The 18,174-nt window shown below is 36.7% G+C and overlaps 1 protein-coding gene across 2 annotated transcripts; it reads right to left on the bottom strand.

The window, feature by feature from the left end:
• Positions 1-6,643: 6,643 nt before the first annotated feature.
• On the bottom strand, positions 6,644-17,457 carry LOC149831962 (universal stress protein A-like protein). Of its 2 annotated transcripts, XM_090014230.1 has the most exons (6): positions 17,188-17,457; positions 17,060-17,079; positions 16,683-16,904; positions 13,597-13,688; positions 12,410-12,528; positions 6,644-6,857 (listed from the first exon to the last, which is right to left on the bottom strand). In XM_090014230.1, the coding sequence occupies exons 3-6, from the start codon at positions 16,867-16,869 to the stop codon at positions 6,779-6,781; spliced, it is 477 nt and encodes a 158-aa protein (XP_089870356.1). In that variant the 5' UTR covers positions 16,870-16,904; positions 17,060-17,079; positions 17,188-17,457; the 3' UTR covers positions 6,644-6,778. The 2 variants fall into 2 exon arrangements, 1 of the variants encoding a protein (XP_089870356.1); XR_016433321.1 differs by lacking the exons at positions 17,060-17,079; positions 17,188-17,457 and having other exon boundaries at positions 15,934-16,904.
• Positions 17,458-18,174: the final 717 nt, after the last annotated feature.

The raw sequence follows: 18,174 nt of genomic DNA, 5'->3' as shown, positions 1-18,174 counted from the left end.
TGTGTGGGTTCGATTTATTTTAGATATCATTCGTTCCTTAATATGCTGATATGCTGGATTATAGCAATGTATGATAAATCGATCTGCAAAGATCGATTTGCTGTGGGAATCTGAATCTGAAGCATCAATTTGCTGTGTGAATCCGAATATACAACAATGTTTGCTATGTGACCGATTCACAACAGAGTTCATTTGTGTGATTCAACTTGGTGAAATCAAGTCACTAGTGTGTTTAGTTGTTTAGCAGAGTATTCATCTTGTTGTTTAGTTGTCTAGTAAAGTGTGTTGTTTAGCAGAGTGTGTGTTTCATTCATGCATTTTATACTAGATTAGTCATTGCATATAACATTAGTTCACCTGCATCGTCATTCCATCTGATGTGATTTAATCACCCTGCATCTGAATTACCTCATCAGCAACACAATTCACCACCTGTTCAATTCATCATTTCAGCACTTCATTGGCATCCCCTATTGCATAGCATCTACATTCAAATTGCAATCATATTGCTCTGTTTCACTAATAACCTAATCACATGCACATTAGTTAGTTAGAATCTTAGTTCTGTACGGTTAATTGCATTTATTGAATGTATGTGTGTTTTAGTCTTTTACTTTACATTAGTACACTTAAGCATTATCATGTGTGTATGTTTAGTTTTTTTAGCATTTGATTGTGTTTGTATTAGCATTTAGTTTTAAGTATTCATTTAGTGCATATTAGTATAGTCTAGATCTAGTCTTTCTCTTGTACTGCTCGTTTGTGTTGTATGGTGCAGGAAAGCGTAGAGCAAGAGCAAGTATTATGTTGTTGCAAGCTTTCAAATACACTACGCGAGAAGCAAGCATATAAGACTAGTTTACTTTTCTTTAAATTAGGATTTGAATTTCATTTAAATTTTGGGTTGTAATAAAACTATTTTAAACCCTCTGCGTAGGGTATTCGTTTGTTGTAATAAGTAGTTCCTTTTCGTACATTGTTGTAATTTTGGCAATAAAGAGTAGTTAATTGTTTGTTTGAATATAAAGTATTCCCTGTTCCTTGAGTTCGACCCGGTCTCTACCACTTGTGAGAACCGGTTTTATATTTGGTGTCTGGTTTTCACATTACTTTTCATATCAAAAATCATTTTCTCAAAAGAAGACACTGAATTTTGGCGTTGTTGCCGGAGAATGGCAAAATACGAACATTCACTTTATTGCCTAGTGTTTGTTTACATATATTAGGTTGCTTAGTTTACATTTCAGATGATTGCTTATGATTGTTTAGTTTTTTTTTTTGTATTTAAGATTAGAACTACGTGATTGCACAATGTAGAAAACAATTTACTTTTTCTGCACAACCCACCCATGAGGATTCCCTTAGAGTTGACTGTGTACGGATTGGTACCCTGTACATAGATTTCATTTTTTGCACAATCCCTGTTGTGTGCAATTGCACGGTGTTTGTTTATTTCTCGCTTTTTAGCTTGGTTTTATGCTTACTAGCTTTGTGGTTTGCCCCCTTAGTGCGTTAGTTTGGTAGAAAACTCAAAGTTAGGACATTTGCTGCACCGGACTACTCCATTGGTGCATGCAAGGGCGACGATCACTCGACCCAGAGCTAATTGAGTCTATTGAGGATCCCAAGTCTCTCGTTAGGAGAGCCCCTCATCCCATCACTATGGCCGAAGATTAGTCATTGTTATGTACCTTTAGGGAGTACTTCATGCCCAACATATACACTCCCGCCTCCTGCATCATGAGATCTGATGTAGGAGCAAATCAATTTGAAATAAAGACCAGTGTCATTCAAATGATATCATCCTTTCATGACCTCAGCAATGAAGACCCATATAGTCATCTCGATAATTTTTTGGAGATATGCTTGACAGTGCGGATCAACAACTTTGGAGATGACGCGTTGAGGTTGTTTCCGTTCTCCCTCAAAGATAAAGCCAAGCATTGGCTAAAGGCTCTCGATAACATTTAATTCATATTAAACTATGCATGATTCGATATAAAATTGCATTAAAATCTTGAGTTTATGGTTAGTTTCGAGAAAATGTGCGAAAAGAATAAAATACAAAAAAAACTTGAAAAATGAGTTTATATTTCCAATTTATTTAGAAATTAGTCACTTGTAAGTATTCTAGTAAAATAGGTTAGAAAAATAAAGAGGAAAATCTTAGAAATGGGTATAGCTTTAGTTTTTGTTAATTAGATTAGGATTTAGCACATTAGCGTAAATATTTTTCTTAGGGAGACTCATTTGAAATTTTTGAAGAAATGATGGAGTTGTGGAAATTTTTGCAAAACAATCTCAAAAAACCTCTTTAAAGCATTCACGAAGAGGAGGAGAGAGGCATCTCCTCTCAGGCATGAGCCCCTCTCTCCCCTTCCCCTTCTCTCCCATCTGGAGCACTCCCTCCTCCATTTTCCCTCCTTTTTTCCCCTCTTCTCTTCTTCTCTTTCCCTCTTCTCAGGTGAAATCTTGCAAACCGGCGGCGGCATGAAGGCTAGAGGCCACCATCTCTTCTCTCAACCCTTCCACAATCAGGTATGGCTCTTCTCTTGCTCTCTTCTCTACTTCCCCTTCTTTTTCTCCTTCATTCTTCTTCTCCTTTTCATTTTGTATCGTAGGATAGTGAATTGTTCTAAAAAGAAAAATGAAAAGAATTAGATTGAATTTCATTCAATTGCAATTTTCCTCTGCTGTTTTTTTAGATCTAATTAGCATCGTTGCTTCCAATATGATTTATGTTTTCATAGCATTATTCTGTTCAGTTCTTGCATCAGATGTTTAGTTTTGATTCTTAATTGCAATATGCTTTTGATTTTCATCTAATCGTGCTTTCTTTCTTTTCGTATTGAGTCTAGTTTTCTTTTCTCAGTTCTGGTGATTTTGTTTAGAATTTTTAGCATCACATTTCAATTCGTAGTTCATACACATTATCTTGTTGATATCATAGTTATTTCTTCATCATTTCATTCCCATATCTGTATTTAATATTGCATCGATAGGTAGTTTGACTCAGCATCACAGCTTCATTCATCCGAGTTTTCATCCATCTACTGTGTGCGCCTCAGTGTATTTGCATTTCCTTTGTTTCATTCGTCGAACTTGAATTAAAACTCTTGCTGAAACTTAGATCAACGTTTGCTAATCTAAGTTTCAGATCTTAGTCTAATGTCTGATCCTATAATCTTCGACTGTGTGAGTTTGATGTGAGATCACTTAGTGAGGTCGATTTGTGAGTTTTTATTTACTGTGTAAAGTCGATTACTGAGGTTAGCGGTAATTCCTTGTGAGGTTGTATATTTTTCAGACCAGGTGATCATGTGTTGATCTTGTTAATTATAATAGTGGCTATCGATCCTGAGAGCGGTCATTTGTGTTGATGCGTATATCACAATAATTTTTATTGAATATGGCATTTGTTGAGGACCAGGTTTTCAAAGGATTATCTGTGAGAGTATGTATGATCAAGATCTGATAATCGGCTAGAGTGATAGAATCTTTGTGAAGTACACTGTCCAAGAGCGGGTAGCCGCAAAGATGATGAAATCCTGTGAGAAAGTGTATTGTCCAAGATCAAGTATACCATTTAGGGCGGTAATTCCTTGTGAGGTCGTACATTTTCCAGACCAGGCGATCCAACGTGGAACTTGTGAATTTTGATTACCATAAAAAGTTATGGTGAGCTGTGATGATCTTATGAGATTGATTGAAATAACCAGTTATGAATCTATAGATTTGGCTTTCTGTTTTAGCATGATTATATGATGAACCCAGATGTGAGAATCAGATCTTCATTGATTTTATATCATGTTTTGGACCTTCTATGAAAGGGTGGGTTTTTCTGAGAAACTATGACGACTTAAGTGATTCATAACAGATGACAGTTGACAGCGTAAAGCCATGAGAGATGAGAATAAATTAAGGTTGTTCAGGACAAAGAGTTTGTTAGTAGTGAGAGCGACAAACGATGACCTGATAATGATTAAATACAGAGACCTCGTTCATGGAACGAAAACAAGCTAGAGCAATGTCTCATTATGTCTCTTCAACCGTGTCGAATCAAGTAGAAGATAACATTCTTATAGTCTTTTGCTAAACTCTTTTTATGGCTCTGTATAAACTCTTGCAAAGACAAAAATTTAATCATACATACATTTTGTTCAATCGAGTTTTAAACTGCTTACATGTTTAACTGTTGATCTGCTTTAAACTGCTTAGCATGCTGAATTAGATGCTCTTAATTTAGTTTCTTGTAGTCTCTCTTGTGCACTTACTAGTTTATCGTGAAACTAACTCATTTTATGGGTACATGTGATGATTAGGTACACCACGGACGATGATGCGATGACAAGATGGCTTCAAGATTTTCTTTTCCTGCTCTTAGCTCACGTCCTGGACGTTTTTGGGTTTTGTCACGGATTTTCTTTTGGATATCCGAATTTTGTACTATTTGAAAACTTTTAAATGAAAGTGACTTTTCCAAGTAACATGTATAGTGAGTTTTGGTTTTTTTAGCTAACGTGCCCAAAGTTGCCAGCTTTTCTTTCTAAATTCAACAAAAGATTTATCTTTCGCTGATTACATAAATAAACTTTGAAGGAAAAGAGATTTTCTTTTAGTCTCTTACGTTTTTTCTGAAAGGTTCGTAAGTTTGAAATTTTGGGGCGTTACAGATTGGTATCAGAGTTAAGAAAAGCAAGGACTATTGACCATTGAGCATCTGCATCGCGCTGTGAGTATACAATTTCTCTTGCTTTGTAGTTGTATTTTGCATTGTTAAGCTAAGTGGCTTGACACATTCTATGTATGTACCAACATTACTGAGTTTTTTGTAAACTACTCATGTTACACATGAATAGGAATGTTTTTGGCTTCTATCTCAAGCTTCCTGAAATTTCTGATCTTTAATATTCCTTATTTACTTCAAGGATGGAAAGGAATTCGAACGAAGATTCTGCTGACGAATGGCCAGAACATCGGGGTTTCGTGATGGATTCCCTAAGTACCCTGACTTGTATTTTGATCAATGAATGAAATAGAAATTTCGTGGACGAAATTGTTTTAAGGAGGGTAGGATGTAAACCCCTAAAAAAAAAATTGGACCCGGGCCAGATCTGGACCTGACCCAGATCCGGTGGTTAGTCGGCTACGTGCTTTTAAAAGCACGCAACGGCAAAGGGGGGGGGGGGAGGTCTCTTGAAACCTCCTTCCCTTCTGCTCTCTCGTTCTCTCTCTCTGCACTTTCTCTCCCCCGACCCCCCTCTCGTTTCTGCTTGTCAGAGACCCCCCGACAACCAACCACCATTGGCGACCTCCCATCCGGCAGCCCTCAGGTGACCACCCCTCACCTCTCCTGTCTTCTCCTGTTGACGGGATCGGCATAGGCGACCCTGACCCGAGCTCCCTTCCAGAAACCCAAGGTCGGTAGCCCAAGTGTGCACCCCTCTGTTTCCTCTTCTTCCCCTTTTCTTTTCTTCTTCCTTCCTTCGACCAACAGGAGCAAAAGCCCTTGTTTGTCGGTCTTTTACGGCAGGGAATGGTCGTCTGGCAGGAGCTTTAGCCCCTGCCACTTTGTCGACAGGTCGGCAGGGGTAAAACCCATGCCACCTGTGAGAAGGATTCTGGCAGGGGGGTTTGGGGCCCCTGCCTGCCCTTTTGTTTTCACAGGGAGGGTCGAGACCCCTCCCTGTCTCTTCTTTTTCACAGGGAGGGTCGAGCCCTCCCTGTCTCCTTTTTGTCGCGCAGGGGAAGGTTCAACCCTCTTTGCCTCTGTTTGTTGCGGGGAAGGGCTTGAGCCCTCCCTGCCTACATGCTATGTAGAGGAGGGTTTGACTCTCTCTGCCTTCATAGTACGCTAGAAGGGGCGAGCCCCCTCCTTGGTATGTTTTTGGGTTTTGTCACGGATTTTCTTTTGGATATCCAAATTTTGTACTATTTGAAAACTTCTTTAAATGAAAGTGACTTTTCCAAGTGTTTTGCAAGTAACATGTGTAGTGAGTTTTGGTTATTTTAGCTAACATACCCAAAGTTGTCCGCTTGCCTTTCTAAATTCAACAAAAGAATATCTTTCACTAATTACATAAACAAACTTTGAAAGGAAAGAGACTTTTTTCTAGTCTCTTGCGTATTTTCTGAAAGGTTCACAAGTTTAAAAATTTGGGACGTTACAAATAGTGTCCAAATGCTTGTGGTTTTTGAAAGAGAAATGTGCTGGAGAAGGTTATGTTGGGGCATCAAGACTCAAGAGAAACATGAATCATGGGATCAGATGAGATAGCAGGATGATAAAATGACCATCACAACCAACAAGCCTCGTTATTAGAATCGGATGGGTGCTATTCCCCTGCTTGCGTGTCAAACCAAAATAAAAAGTGACACATAGAATCATGAAATCTGATTCCTTGAAGAATCCAAATCATCGTAGAGAATTGGAGAGTTCTTGCTAGATAAAAGAGGAGAGTTCTTGCCAGATAAAGAGATGAACCTGAAGTGAATGAGCCAACAAATTCCAATAATGCAACACAAAGAACCATTTTTTTCCAACCAACTACTTATGGCAACGAAGAATACTACACCCTCTGACATAAAGGGCAGCATCATGTTAATCACTTATAGTGGTACCAAATATGAAGACGAAAGGATGTAGAAAAAAGTTCATTTATTGAAAGTGCAACTGTTATTGTGACAGTTTCAGGAGTCCTGAACATGATGGCAATGAAACCATGAAAAGTGGATAACACATTGCTGCACAAGATCATCACAGAAGGGATCAATTGATTTAAGCTGGCTTTTTCACAACGAGAACAGGGCACTTTGCATGGTGCATACAGTAATTGCTCACACTTCCGAGGAAAGCTCTGTACCACAAGAGAATCGATTATACTTGGCCAAACAAAAAAATGAAAGATAACACAGAAGGATCATGTGGCATGTGCCACAGTACATTAATAGAATACACAAGGATCATGTGGCATGTACTACAGTACTACAGTACAGATATAGAATAATTGCTTCAGAAAACTTGGTTGTTTCAGAAAATCATAGAATAGGTAACCTAGTTTTTATGGAGCATGAACCACGTATTCACCTGAGGATCCAATTGTTTCAGAAAACTCACTTAGGCAGTCGGTTAATGATAATTAGGGATGTAATCGGGTTCGGATTTGGGTCTGATCTAGGCATTACCAAGTCTGACTTAAACGGGTTTGGCCTAATCGAGTTCGGAGATGGATTCGGATTCGGATGCAAAAAGATAAAACCAAACCCAGATCCGACTAGCTTAAAACCCAGTATTTACACTTAATCGGGTCAGGTTTTTAGTCGGATTTGAATTCAGGTTTGAATGCAAAACTTAATACCAAACCCAGATCCAATTATTAATCGGATCCAGATTTGGCTACCAAACCCGCTTAATGGACTCAGATTTGGGTCGGGTATCGGGTTGTACCCGAACTGTAAAATCCCTAATGATAATTTCACAGCATGAAAACCATTGTTCAATTACATGACCATAACTCCAAGCAGAAAAACCGGTAATATGACTATAACAATCATGGTTAGCATGCCTTACGTAAATGCAGCTTAATACCATCAAACAGAACAAACATGAACCCACAGAATGCATATGTACACTGTAAATCTGGAAACAGAGTTATAGTTCATTATAAGCAAATACGTCAGAAATAGACACCACAATTTCCAAAAAATAATAACTTAATATTTGTTTTATTTTAAATTTAAAACAATAAGTTAATGATTATTTTATATAAATTATCTGAATATATGTTGCATTTTATTTTGCCATGCGAAATTCTCAAAAAAAAAAAGCCTCAAGAAACTGAAATACATTTATAAGTGAAGCAGTTTATAGATTCATGTTAAAAACAACAATGTTATATATATATATATATATATATATATATATATATATATATATATATATATCATGAAATGCAAAGATATTCATAAATTTGAAGTTCATGACTTATGTTCTATTGACATTTTTTTTCTCAAGTAGAAAGCTTTTTTAAGATTATAATTAGATTTTTCAAGAGTAGCAATACCATTATTATTGTAGTATAGTATAAATAATTCATAACTACATACATAACTATAATGAAAATTATAATGTTACATTCTTTCCATAAAAAGTAAGACTGCGGTTTAGTAAGCAACGAAGTAGTGATGGGAGTGTAGTGAAGCTTGGTGAGCAAGAAATACCGGTGAATGATTATTTCAAATATTTGGGATCCATCATTCAAAAGTATGGAGAAATTGATGGAGATGTAAATCATAGGATAAAGGTTGGGTGGATGAAATGGAAAAGTGCAACTGGAGTGTTGTGCGATCGTAGAATGCCATTGCGGTTGAAGGGAAAGTTTTATAGGACGACTATTAGACCCGCTTTACTATATGGTACGGAATGTTGGGCTGCCAAGAGACATCATATTCAAAAAATGAGTGTAGCTGAGATGCGGATGCTTAGATGGATGTGTGGAAATACAATAAAAGATAAGATTCAGAACGAGGAGATACGTAAGAAGGTAGGTGTTGCACCCATTGAAAATAAGATGCGAGAGAATCGTTTACGGTGGTTTGGACATATTCGGCGAAGGCCTAATGATGCTCCAGTTAGAAGGTTGGAGAAATGGGAAAATATATTAGTTAAAAGAGGTCGGGGTAGGCCTAGGAAGATTCGGATGGAGATGATAGGAAAGGATATGAATGCTTTGAACCTCACCGAGGACATGGCATTGGATAGAAATGATTGGAGGAAAAGGATTCATGTGGAAGACCCAAAATGAATTTCTTTTTTTGTTCATATCGCTGACCCCAATTGTTTTGGGATGAAGGCGTAGTTGTTGTTGTTGTTTGTTGTTTTATTCTTTCCATAAAAAGCTTCAATTGTATATGGCACGACTTTCTCATGTATCTGGGATGAGTTCCGGAGTGTGTTACTGATGAGCTTCTTTAGCATTTGGTACTCCTATATACGGTTTCTGGGGTGAGTTTTGTACGATATCTAGTATGAGTACACCGGACATATGAAACGCAAAGGTATGTCAAGCACCAATGCAACCAGGTATCAAACAAAGAATTATAGCATAAAATACTAGGACTTTGTTGACTTCAAGTCTCGCCTATGTTACTTGAATGTTCGACACCCTCTCTGTTTTATACAGTGTAAAACATATGCTAACACACACATATGTATATATATGGGACTAATGAAGGTACATATTTATGTAATATATGTATTACGTGTAGTACATATAATAGTGACCACTATCAGTTTCAGTAATATCTCAGTGAGGCATTTCTTGAAATATTACAGCTTTTTAAAAAAAACTTGGCACTTTTGAGAAAAAGAAAATAATGCAAAAGAAAGGAGATATTGCTAATGTATTCTTTTGCAGAAGCATAAAACCTATGTTACTTAGACACTGACACGGGTGTCGGTGTCAGACACAGTAAGAACAGTTGGACACGGCGGGTCTTAAATGACCAAAGAATTATGCAGACAAAACCATAAAATACAAAATGAATATTACTTTCCCATTTGTAATTTGATCCTTGATAATTTACAGTTTTATGAACATGTAAGATTGTAAGTACAAAAAGTCAAAAACAAATCAACACTAATAGGAGTGTCAATGCCTGATGGATACTTCCCAGATAAGTATCTTCCACACCCTAGAATATTCGACACTTGTTTAACAAGTGTCCATAAAGCTGGACACCCCTGTCCTTTATGCAAGAAACTGGACACTCATGCACACTCCTTGGACATGCCGTGTCCAAACACAACTTAAGGTGTCAGACACCTGACATGCGTGCCCAAATTTTTGGACACTTCTAATTTTGAAAACGATGTGTTGGTGCCATGCCCAGGAGTGATGGTGTCAGCTTAGGTGAAGTGTCCATGTAACATAGCATAAAACAAAGAAAAATCTTTGAAACAAAAAAGGAATAAGGGAAAATAAAAATATTTAATCACAGCGAACTTACATAAATAAAAACATAGTGAGATATATTATAGCAATAATATCATGATAATGAAGATAATTTTCCATTTAAATCATCTTTTCATTATCTCATGAGAATATCATGTTTCTTTTAAAATAACAGCTATGTGTGAATAAGATACACATAAAGACACGAATTATGTAAGTATGTAGGTAGCTTTAGTCAGGCTAGCTTTATTAAGCCTCAACATGTCTGACACACCTTCCAACAGGTTGCAGCAAAAGTAACAACTAATTAAAAGTATCGTCCTAGATTCTCACTCGGTTGGCTTAGCATGGTCAGCAACAATGCTCCAAAGGTTTCAGTAAACTCTATATTTGAAAATCATGCAGGCTGCCTTTATATCGGTTCTTGAAAATATTTATATTTGGACATGTGAATTTGCATTTATATTATTTTCTAATGATTGACCATAAGGGGTTTGACATGAAAATTTTGAGTAGGTGCGTATGTCCATGTAGTCCACCAAGTAATTAATGAGTTTGCTTGAAACCTAACCCAAGAAGGACATAACAAGTAATTGCAAAAGATAGATGCAGTTGCTGCATCTCTACTCATTGTATTTGGATCCATATTTTCACTGGAACCTCTATCAACACCAATGGGGTTGAAGCATGCACATCCATAACAATTTAGTTTCCTATTTTTGTAAATCATCTGGAATACTGGGTTTTTTACCATAAGATTCCATCTTCCTATCGTTCATCTTTGCCACATTCCACTTTTACTTGAATATGAAATCTTATGCAAGAAACCTGCCCTAACTTCTTAATCAAAGTTATCCTACAAAAGCAAGCAGTAGTCTTGAAAAGGCAATCAATATCATTGCCATTATTATACTTTACGTAATACTGGTAAAGAACATAAGAAGATACGTGCATCCAGGGTCTAGATTATGTCTGGGAAAACATGATGTATTAGGAAGCGAGAATTGGAGATTGATAGAAAATAGATCAATCATTTTGAAAGGAATGAGAAAAGGACAAATTAAACTGGTCTAGCATTTACACAATATTATCAATATAATTTCAATACATATGCTCATCACATATTAACAAAGAGTGATATTTCAGTTGAAAATATCAAGGAAATCTTTGCATGCTTCAAGATAGTAGAAGCATAAAAAAAAATCTCAGAGAATAATAATGTTAAAGAAGAAATGATAGTGTAGAGGAGAAATGGTAGCTTATAGACATTCCCCTCTGAGGTCACAATTTAATATATTATTTTAACAACCCATTTTTCTGTTCAAGGAATAAATAATTCCTTAGAAATCACTCTCACAAATATCGGGAGAAAAGATGGCATCACAAAATATAGGTGCTCCAAAGTCCAAAATAAAAAAGGTAGCAACAGGAAAATATGGAATTAAAAAGTTCAATTTCCGAACATTCTGCACTTATACACACAAACATATGTAATATATATATATATATATATATATATATATATATATATATATATATATGTGTGTGTGTGTGTGTGTGTGTGTGAAAATGAATGACTGTTATTTGGATTTTTATTTTGTCGACTTCATGTTCAAAAACTGTCAAAAATTAATCAATTACAATTAAACTACATTTTACATCCTGACAAAGCAAAGGCAGAAGACTTCAAAACTTATGGTTCCATCGTAGTAGTTTATTTGTGTATATTCTAGCTTTCAGATGTTTTAACCCTCCCCCCAACACACACACACACACACACACACACACACACACACACACACACACACAAAATGTAGATCAAAGGTGGTCAAAAGACAGTCAAAGTGTCATGGTTACCAGATTGCAAGTGACTAGGTACCCGAAGATTCCAGTAAGTAAGCTTAAGAAGATATGAATAATATTATATCTTGGCATGCTGGATAAGATGATCTGAACTATAAATGCCCATAAAAAGATAATCTTGGTTTTTTCGATAAGCAAGGCTACTGTTCGTAGTGACCTACAGGTATTCATGACTGAAAGAGATAGTATGGCGCTACGGTCAAACGTTCAACTTAGATTGAAATCTAACAGAAGGATCTATATGCTTATCTGTTTAGATACTGTGTTTTAAGGCCTTCCCAATTTCACATAAATGTGCTCCCTGATTTTAACAGCTATGGCCCTGAACCAATTCGTTATGATGCATTATTTACATATGAGCAAGAGAAAAATGAAAAATAACATGTTAATAATTGATGCCCTTTCTTGTGAAGAACTCATGACTAGATATGATCTCAGTAAATAAATTATTTGGATATTGGTTCCTTAGTGTAAAGAAATATACCCTTAAACAGGTTTTGAAAAAACAAAAAAAACAGGAAACAAAGATGAAAGCAAAATATTTTCTGGTGAAGCCTAAGAATATCTATACATGCAACAGATATGCATCTAACCTTTGTATAGTGCCAAGACCACGACTCCCCAAAACAAGAAGCTCAACCTGGAACTTCTCAGCAGCTTCACAAATCACATCTTTGGAATCTCCTACGTCTGTTAATGTCTCCGCAAGGACCTGCCAAAAGCAACTATCACTTATCCAATATGAATGTTGTGTAGCATATTAAGAATAAGGAATAAATGCTGTTGTGAGGTTATATATAGCGTCAGGTGAAAGGTTATACCTTTTTTGAAAGGTTATACCTTTTTTGAAAGGTTATATCTTTTTTTTCAAGGGAAAACTAAAGAACCAATTCATTACTAATTAGCTAGAATGACAAGAAATAATTTTACAAGCAACAAGATATATGTAATATGGATACAGATGTGGACATGGAACACGATGCAGATCTCCTTGGTATGACATGGCAGCTTAAAAAATTAGGACATGGGGAAACATCCACATACGTATGTTTGTGTGTGTGTGTGTGTGTAGAGAGAGAGAGAGCATAGTGGGCAATCTTGTTCTTGGAAAATTCAGGGACTGGATTTTCCTTGGAAGTTTTCTTAAAAAGTGGTTTTATTTGTGAAAATCCCGGAAAATTCTCAGTTTTGAAAAATTAAAAATTTTTAAGAAAAATTACAAAGGATAAGAAAGAATAAGTTTTAGCAGTGCTTTTCTTACAAAAAAAAGTTAGAACAGCTTTTACGAATAAAAGAAACAAAGAATCAGAAAATTTATATGCACAAAAAAATAAAATAAGAAAAGTTTAAAAAATTATCATGATATTATTGCGATAATATCACAAAAAATTCATTATGACCAATATTTCAAAAATATCATGATCTGTTGATGTTCTCATTGGCAATTATCAAAAACACAGCAATATTGCATTATTTTCAAAATAACGGGATAGAGGTGACTTTATACATACATACATACATACATACATACATGTGTGTGTGCGCACATGTGTGTGGATATATATTTTCTGCAATTGATTGTAGCTACAAATTATTTTGCAAAATCCATTTTTTTCTTTTTTCTTTTTTCTTTTTTCTTTTTTGGTCAACATAACCTCATAGACGTGATCTACATGCTTCGTTTAGCAGGCATCGACCTTTGGTTGCCCGAATATGAAGTGTTAACAAGTCAACTATATTTCTTTATACTAAGTGAAGATAGATGGCAGAGCAAATATACCCCCTCCTTGGCGCATATCTCTTTTGCTCGTTCCAGAAGAGCTTTTGTGAGATTTGTTTGATGTTCTTGGACAGACTGAATCAATTCAGTTGCTGTAAATAGAAAATGTAAACCTTGCTTAGAAACATTGAGGCACAATATAATTCATGCAGTGCATTGGGAAATTCCAAATTCAATTTGTAGAAGCTAAAATAACTTATTTTTAATTGAATAACAATATAGTATGTATTCAATTGTAATAACTGCATTTGCAGGATCAAGCAAATAATATATTTAACAGATTACATATGTCGGTTTGAACAATTTATATTCTTTCTGATACCAATATGCTTCAATGTAAATGAATACAACCATGAAAATCTATAAAATTTACACTGACTTCATCAATTTAGGGCTAATAGTGATCACCTGTAAACAGGGAAAATATGGTTAGAGTACTATCAGAGAACAAATAGGCTTATTGCAATAATGATAGCAACAGATATGGACATTGGGACTTCTACAGCAATTGAAAATTTCATGAGCAATGAAAAATTTAATTTGCTCATGAATGATCATCAAGAGATATGATCAAAATCAATATGAAACAGGCAATGATACAAATTTTATTGGAGAAGATAAACCATGCAGTGTATGCTATCTCCTTCCACAAAAAAGCTTGAAATATCTCCAATCAGTTATCCCAGGAAGCAAGGATGTAGCATTTTTTGTCAGCACAGCAACCAGGACCATCATATATGTGTGTCTTGGTAAAAGTGTGTGCTCTTTTCTGCTTCTGCAAGAATGTCTAGAAAGAATAATTTATGAATAAATCATTAAGTGTGTGTCAGAGTGTCATGGTTCTCATATCCAAGATCTGATTTTGAAGAGGTTAGAGAGAAGAGAGAAGAGAGAACAAAGGAGATAATGAGAGAGACATTGTGGTAAAAAATGTGAATAAGAGATTCAAGAACCTCTGGCCTGATCTCCCCCTCGGTCAGAGATTCATGGATTTGGGGGATTTTAAGGATCCAGCATGTTCCCACGTCAAACCAGATTAGAATTGAGTTATCCAAATTCCAAACGCCCCCTAAATCTCACATTTTTCTCAGCAATGTTAACAGTTTTAAAAAATCATAGGTTTTCCTATAATAGATCTTCCCTGATTTAAAAACTGATGAATCTTGGCTTGATTCAGGGGATCTTATAATAAGATTTGGTTTTGTGTGTGCGTGTGAGTGTGTGTGTGTATAAATGAAGGTTCATGCTGGAATCAACAAACAACATATACAACATCTACATCATATGTACTGAAAGTAGATATGTTGACCGCCGACTACCAATTGAATGACGGTATAGATTCAACAATCTAGGGAAGAAAACAACTCCCCTGTGCCCAAGGCATCTTAAACTCATTGTCCAAAGTCGTGCAAGAAACTGGTCTTATGGTCATGGGAGTGGTCTGTGTCGTCACATTTATCATTCATGCTATCAGCAAACAGAGGATGGTCATGCCATGGCCGAGATGCAAACATGCAAGCTCATACCATGCAGCAAGAAGTGAAGCCACCGTGAAGTATGGAAGTATACTATCTGGGCGAATTTAACACGCTTCTTACATAATAGGAAAACTACAAAGAAATGAAACAGCAAGATAGATTCAACATACACCTAAGGGATATTGCTGCTTAATATGTGCTTTTGACACATAAAGGCTAACATCAGTTGCTACTTGCTAGGATATTATTAAAATAACTGGAGTCATGAACCAGTGTTGGATGCATTGACTACCCAAAAAGTTGGTAAGTTTGGGACCCCCCATTGTGGAAGACAGTACACGAACTCCCCTGGTACATCACCCCAATGCTGGATTAGATTCCCCAAAATCATATAATGACCCGATGAAAGGAAATCTGTGTAGATTATATCTTGTTTCGGTTATGACTTGCACTGTTCGTTACATTGTTGTCCTGCATGCTACTTGTCGCTACAATTGGGATTTCTTATCACCTGTCTCTTGTATCTGAATAAATTTGATTTAGCTTTTCAAAGGAAATGGTTAAATCACGAATACACACGAGAGAGAGAGAGAGAGAGATTCAACATTACCACTGCACATGAAGATCAACAAAATGTTGAACCCATGAACTGAACAAGAGCAAAAGCCAAACAAATAAAGAAAGCAGATGAGAAAAAGAACATCAGACAGACAAAACGAGCTCACGCAGAAGCCGCAGGCCCAGAGGACGGCAAAAGAGAGGGAGCATCAGTAGGAGGGAGCGGAAGATCAATAAGATGCATAGGCAAGATCGCATAAACATCTACCAAGATTTTATGCACCAGGTTATGAATGTTAACCGGAATTTGACGAAAATGAGCATCCTTTAGCGCCATCCAAACAAACCACCAAGAGGTAAGCAACCACGTCCGCACCTCCACCTTGTGCTACGCCTAATACAAACAGGGCCCAATATAAGATCCAGCGCAAACGACTCCTCAGAACAAGTGAAACTTAGATTCTTTCACAGCCTGACAAAGCTCGGGAGCTCAATGCTATCGTGCAAAATTAGTAAAGTCAGTACTGGAGAACGGGGAGAAGGGCCCTTCGCCCAAATCACATTCTCGGGTAACCAATCAGCCTTCGGGGAGCAACGATAGACTTTTGAGGTGAGAAACTCTCCACTTGGCGCCAGCCTTGACTGCAACCACTACCAAAATTTTCTGAGTCCTCAAAATGGTCCCTGAAGAAGGCTAAAACCCTCAACCATGAGAGAGAGAAAAGATACACTAACTTAAAACACAAATCACAAATAACCCTTGAAACTAATAATGAAAAAGAAAAGTGGAAACAAAAGAGGAAAGAGAAAGGTCTACCGTTTCCTCATCCAATAGGTTAAAAACCAAAATTGAAAAAGGCAAGAGTCTAATAGAACATGACCAAACACTTCCCTCCTCAATATCAAACAAACCATCATGAACTAAACAAACACAACCAACCAACAAAATCTTCTTCTGCAACAACAAACGAGTCTAAAAGAGAAGATGGGTATCTTCCAAAAAGAAAGGAAGAAAAATAAAAGAGACAAAAAACGAAAAGGGTGACATACGAGCGGATCCATAGCCAGCGGATCCATAGCCAGCATAAACATAGCTGAAGTTTGGGAAGGGCTGAGCGTGGAAGAGGAGAAGAGGGGAGGAGATTGTAGACTTGAGGTACTTGAGCACCCACTCGAGAGCGTAGTGGCTAACCTCGCTCTCGTCGATCGCCACCATCACCTTCTTCCCATCACCCATTTCTCCTTCTTTTCTCCTTCCTCGTTACAGATACTCTGCGAGAGAGAGAGAGAGACTGTAAAGTCAAGTCTTCATTGCAAATTGCGATTCTGCGATTGCTCATTTACGGGGGATGGATGACATGAAACGAGAAATGAGCTAGGAAGGATAAAATTAAAACTCTTGCACGATGGCGATTGGACGGACTTACTCTTGCTCCCTCCTTGATGCCTGTTAAGAAAATTATTATTATATTTTTATACATATCATAAAATCTTATATATATATATATATATATATATAATCTTAAGTTCTTAACAGAAAATCATTTTTTAATACCTCCTTCTCCTTTCTTTAGTGAGCTGTGCGAGCTCTTATTTCTCTCTTCTCCTTTTTTTTTTTTTAAAGCTACAGTGGCAGAAAGACAGGGAAAATGAAGCTTCCCCGACTGATTTTGTTTGGACAGGGCATGGAGGACATGAAAGATGGGAGATGAAGGTTAAAATCAAAACTCATGTAGGGATCAAGGCGAAGATGGAGGGCAAAATTTTGTGATGAGGCAGAGATGAAAACCTTGTCTCTGCCCCCCCGGTCCACTGCCATCCCTAATGCCAAATTTTGTTAAAAATTCATGGGAATCAGGTTGAATCGGAGAATGGGAACTGATTCTGGGTCCGAATCTGATCCAACCCAGATAGTCAGATTTTTGGATTTTATGGATCCAAATACAGTCGGAACTGAACAAATATGTTAGGGACTATTTCATTGTCACTAGAATCCCATTGAACTCGGCCTACTCGAATCCAATTGGCCCCAAATCAGTTCACTTCAGAGAAAATTCAATCACGAACCCGTTGGATTTGAGCTAAAATCAGGGTTCACTAAGCCCTTTCTCGGTACTTTTTTATTTTTAAAATTGAAATTATTTTTTAATTTTAAAAAGTTTAAATCCAACCCATTCAGTTGAGCCTGAATCGGCTGATTCTCTGAATCCTTTTGAAAATCAATTCATTTTCTAAACCAATTTTAACAGTATTGGTCTATTCGGATCGGGGTTGGAACCAGATAAACATATACAAACTAAATCCTTGTAACTAGTTTTTATTTACAAACTTGATTGGTGCTATCTCTAGGGTGAAAGGGGACAAATTGCCAAGCCTCATTGATGACAAAAACCCTTTATCCATGCATCGACGTTAGAGCATTTATCATCATATTGTTTATGATATTATATTCAATCACCACTGCACATCTCGCTAGATGATGGCCGGTTCCCAAGAGTGTTGTGGTGGGAATTGAATGTAACCACTTAACCAGTGATCTATG

The sequence above is a fragment of the Nuphar pumila genome, chromosome 7, assembly GCF_984573655.1.
Source record: "Nuphar pumila chromosome 7, dmNupPumi1.hap1.1, whole genome shotgun sequence".
NCBI classification, from domain to species: Eukaryota; Viridiplantae; Streptophyta; class Magnoliopsida; order Nymphaeales; family Nymphaeaceae; genus Nuphar; species Nuphar pumila.
Note: the sequence above shows the minus strand (reverse complement) of the source record. Positions and strands in the feature narration are given on the sequence as shown.

Bases quoted from the DNA above. Each gene is read 5' to 3' on its own strand.
- LOC149831962 (XM_090014230.1), bottom strand. From the start codon at position 16,869: ATGGGTGATGGGAAGAAGGTGATGGTGGCGATCGACGAGAGCGAGGTT. The intron at 13,689-16,682 runs GTATGTCACCCT...TTCTATTTACAG, and splicing joins CGCTGGCTATGGATCCGCTC to CAACTGAATTGATTCAGTCT. The intron at 6,858-12,409 runs GTTAGATGCATA...CTTGTGGTACAG, and splicing joins GGTCTTGGCACTATACAAAG to AGCTTTCCTCGGAAGTGTGA.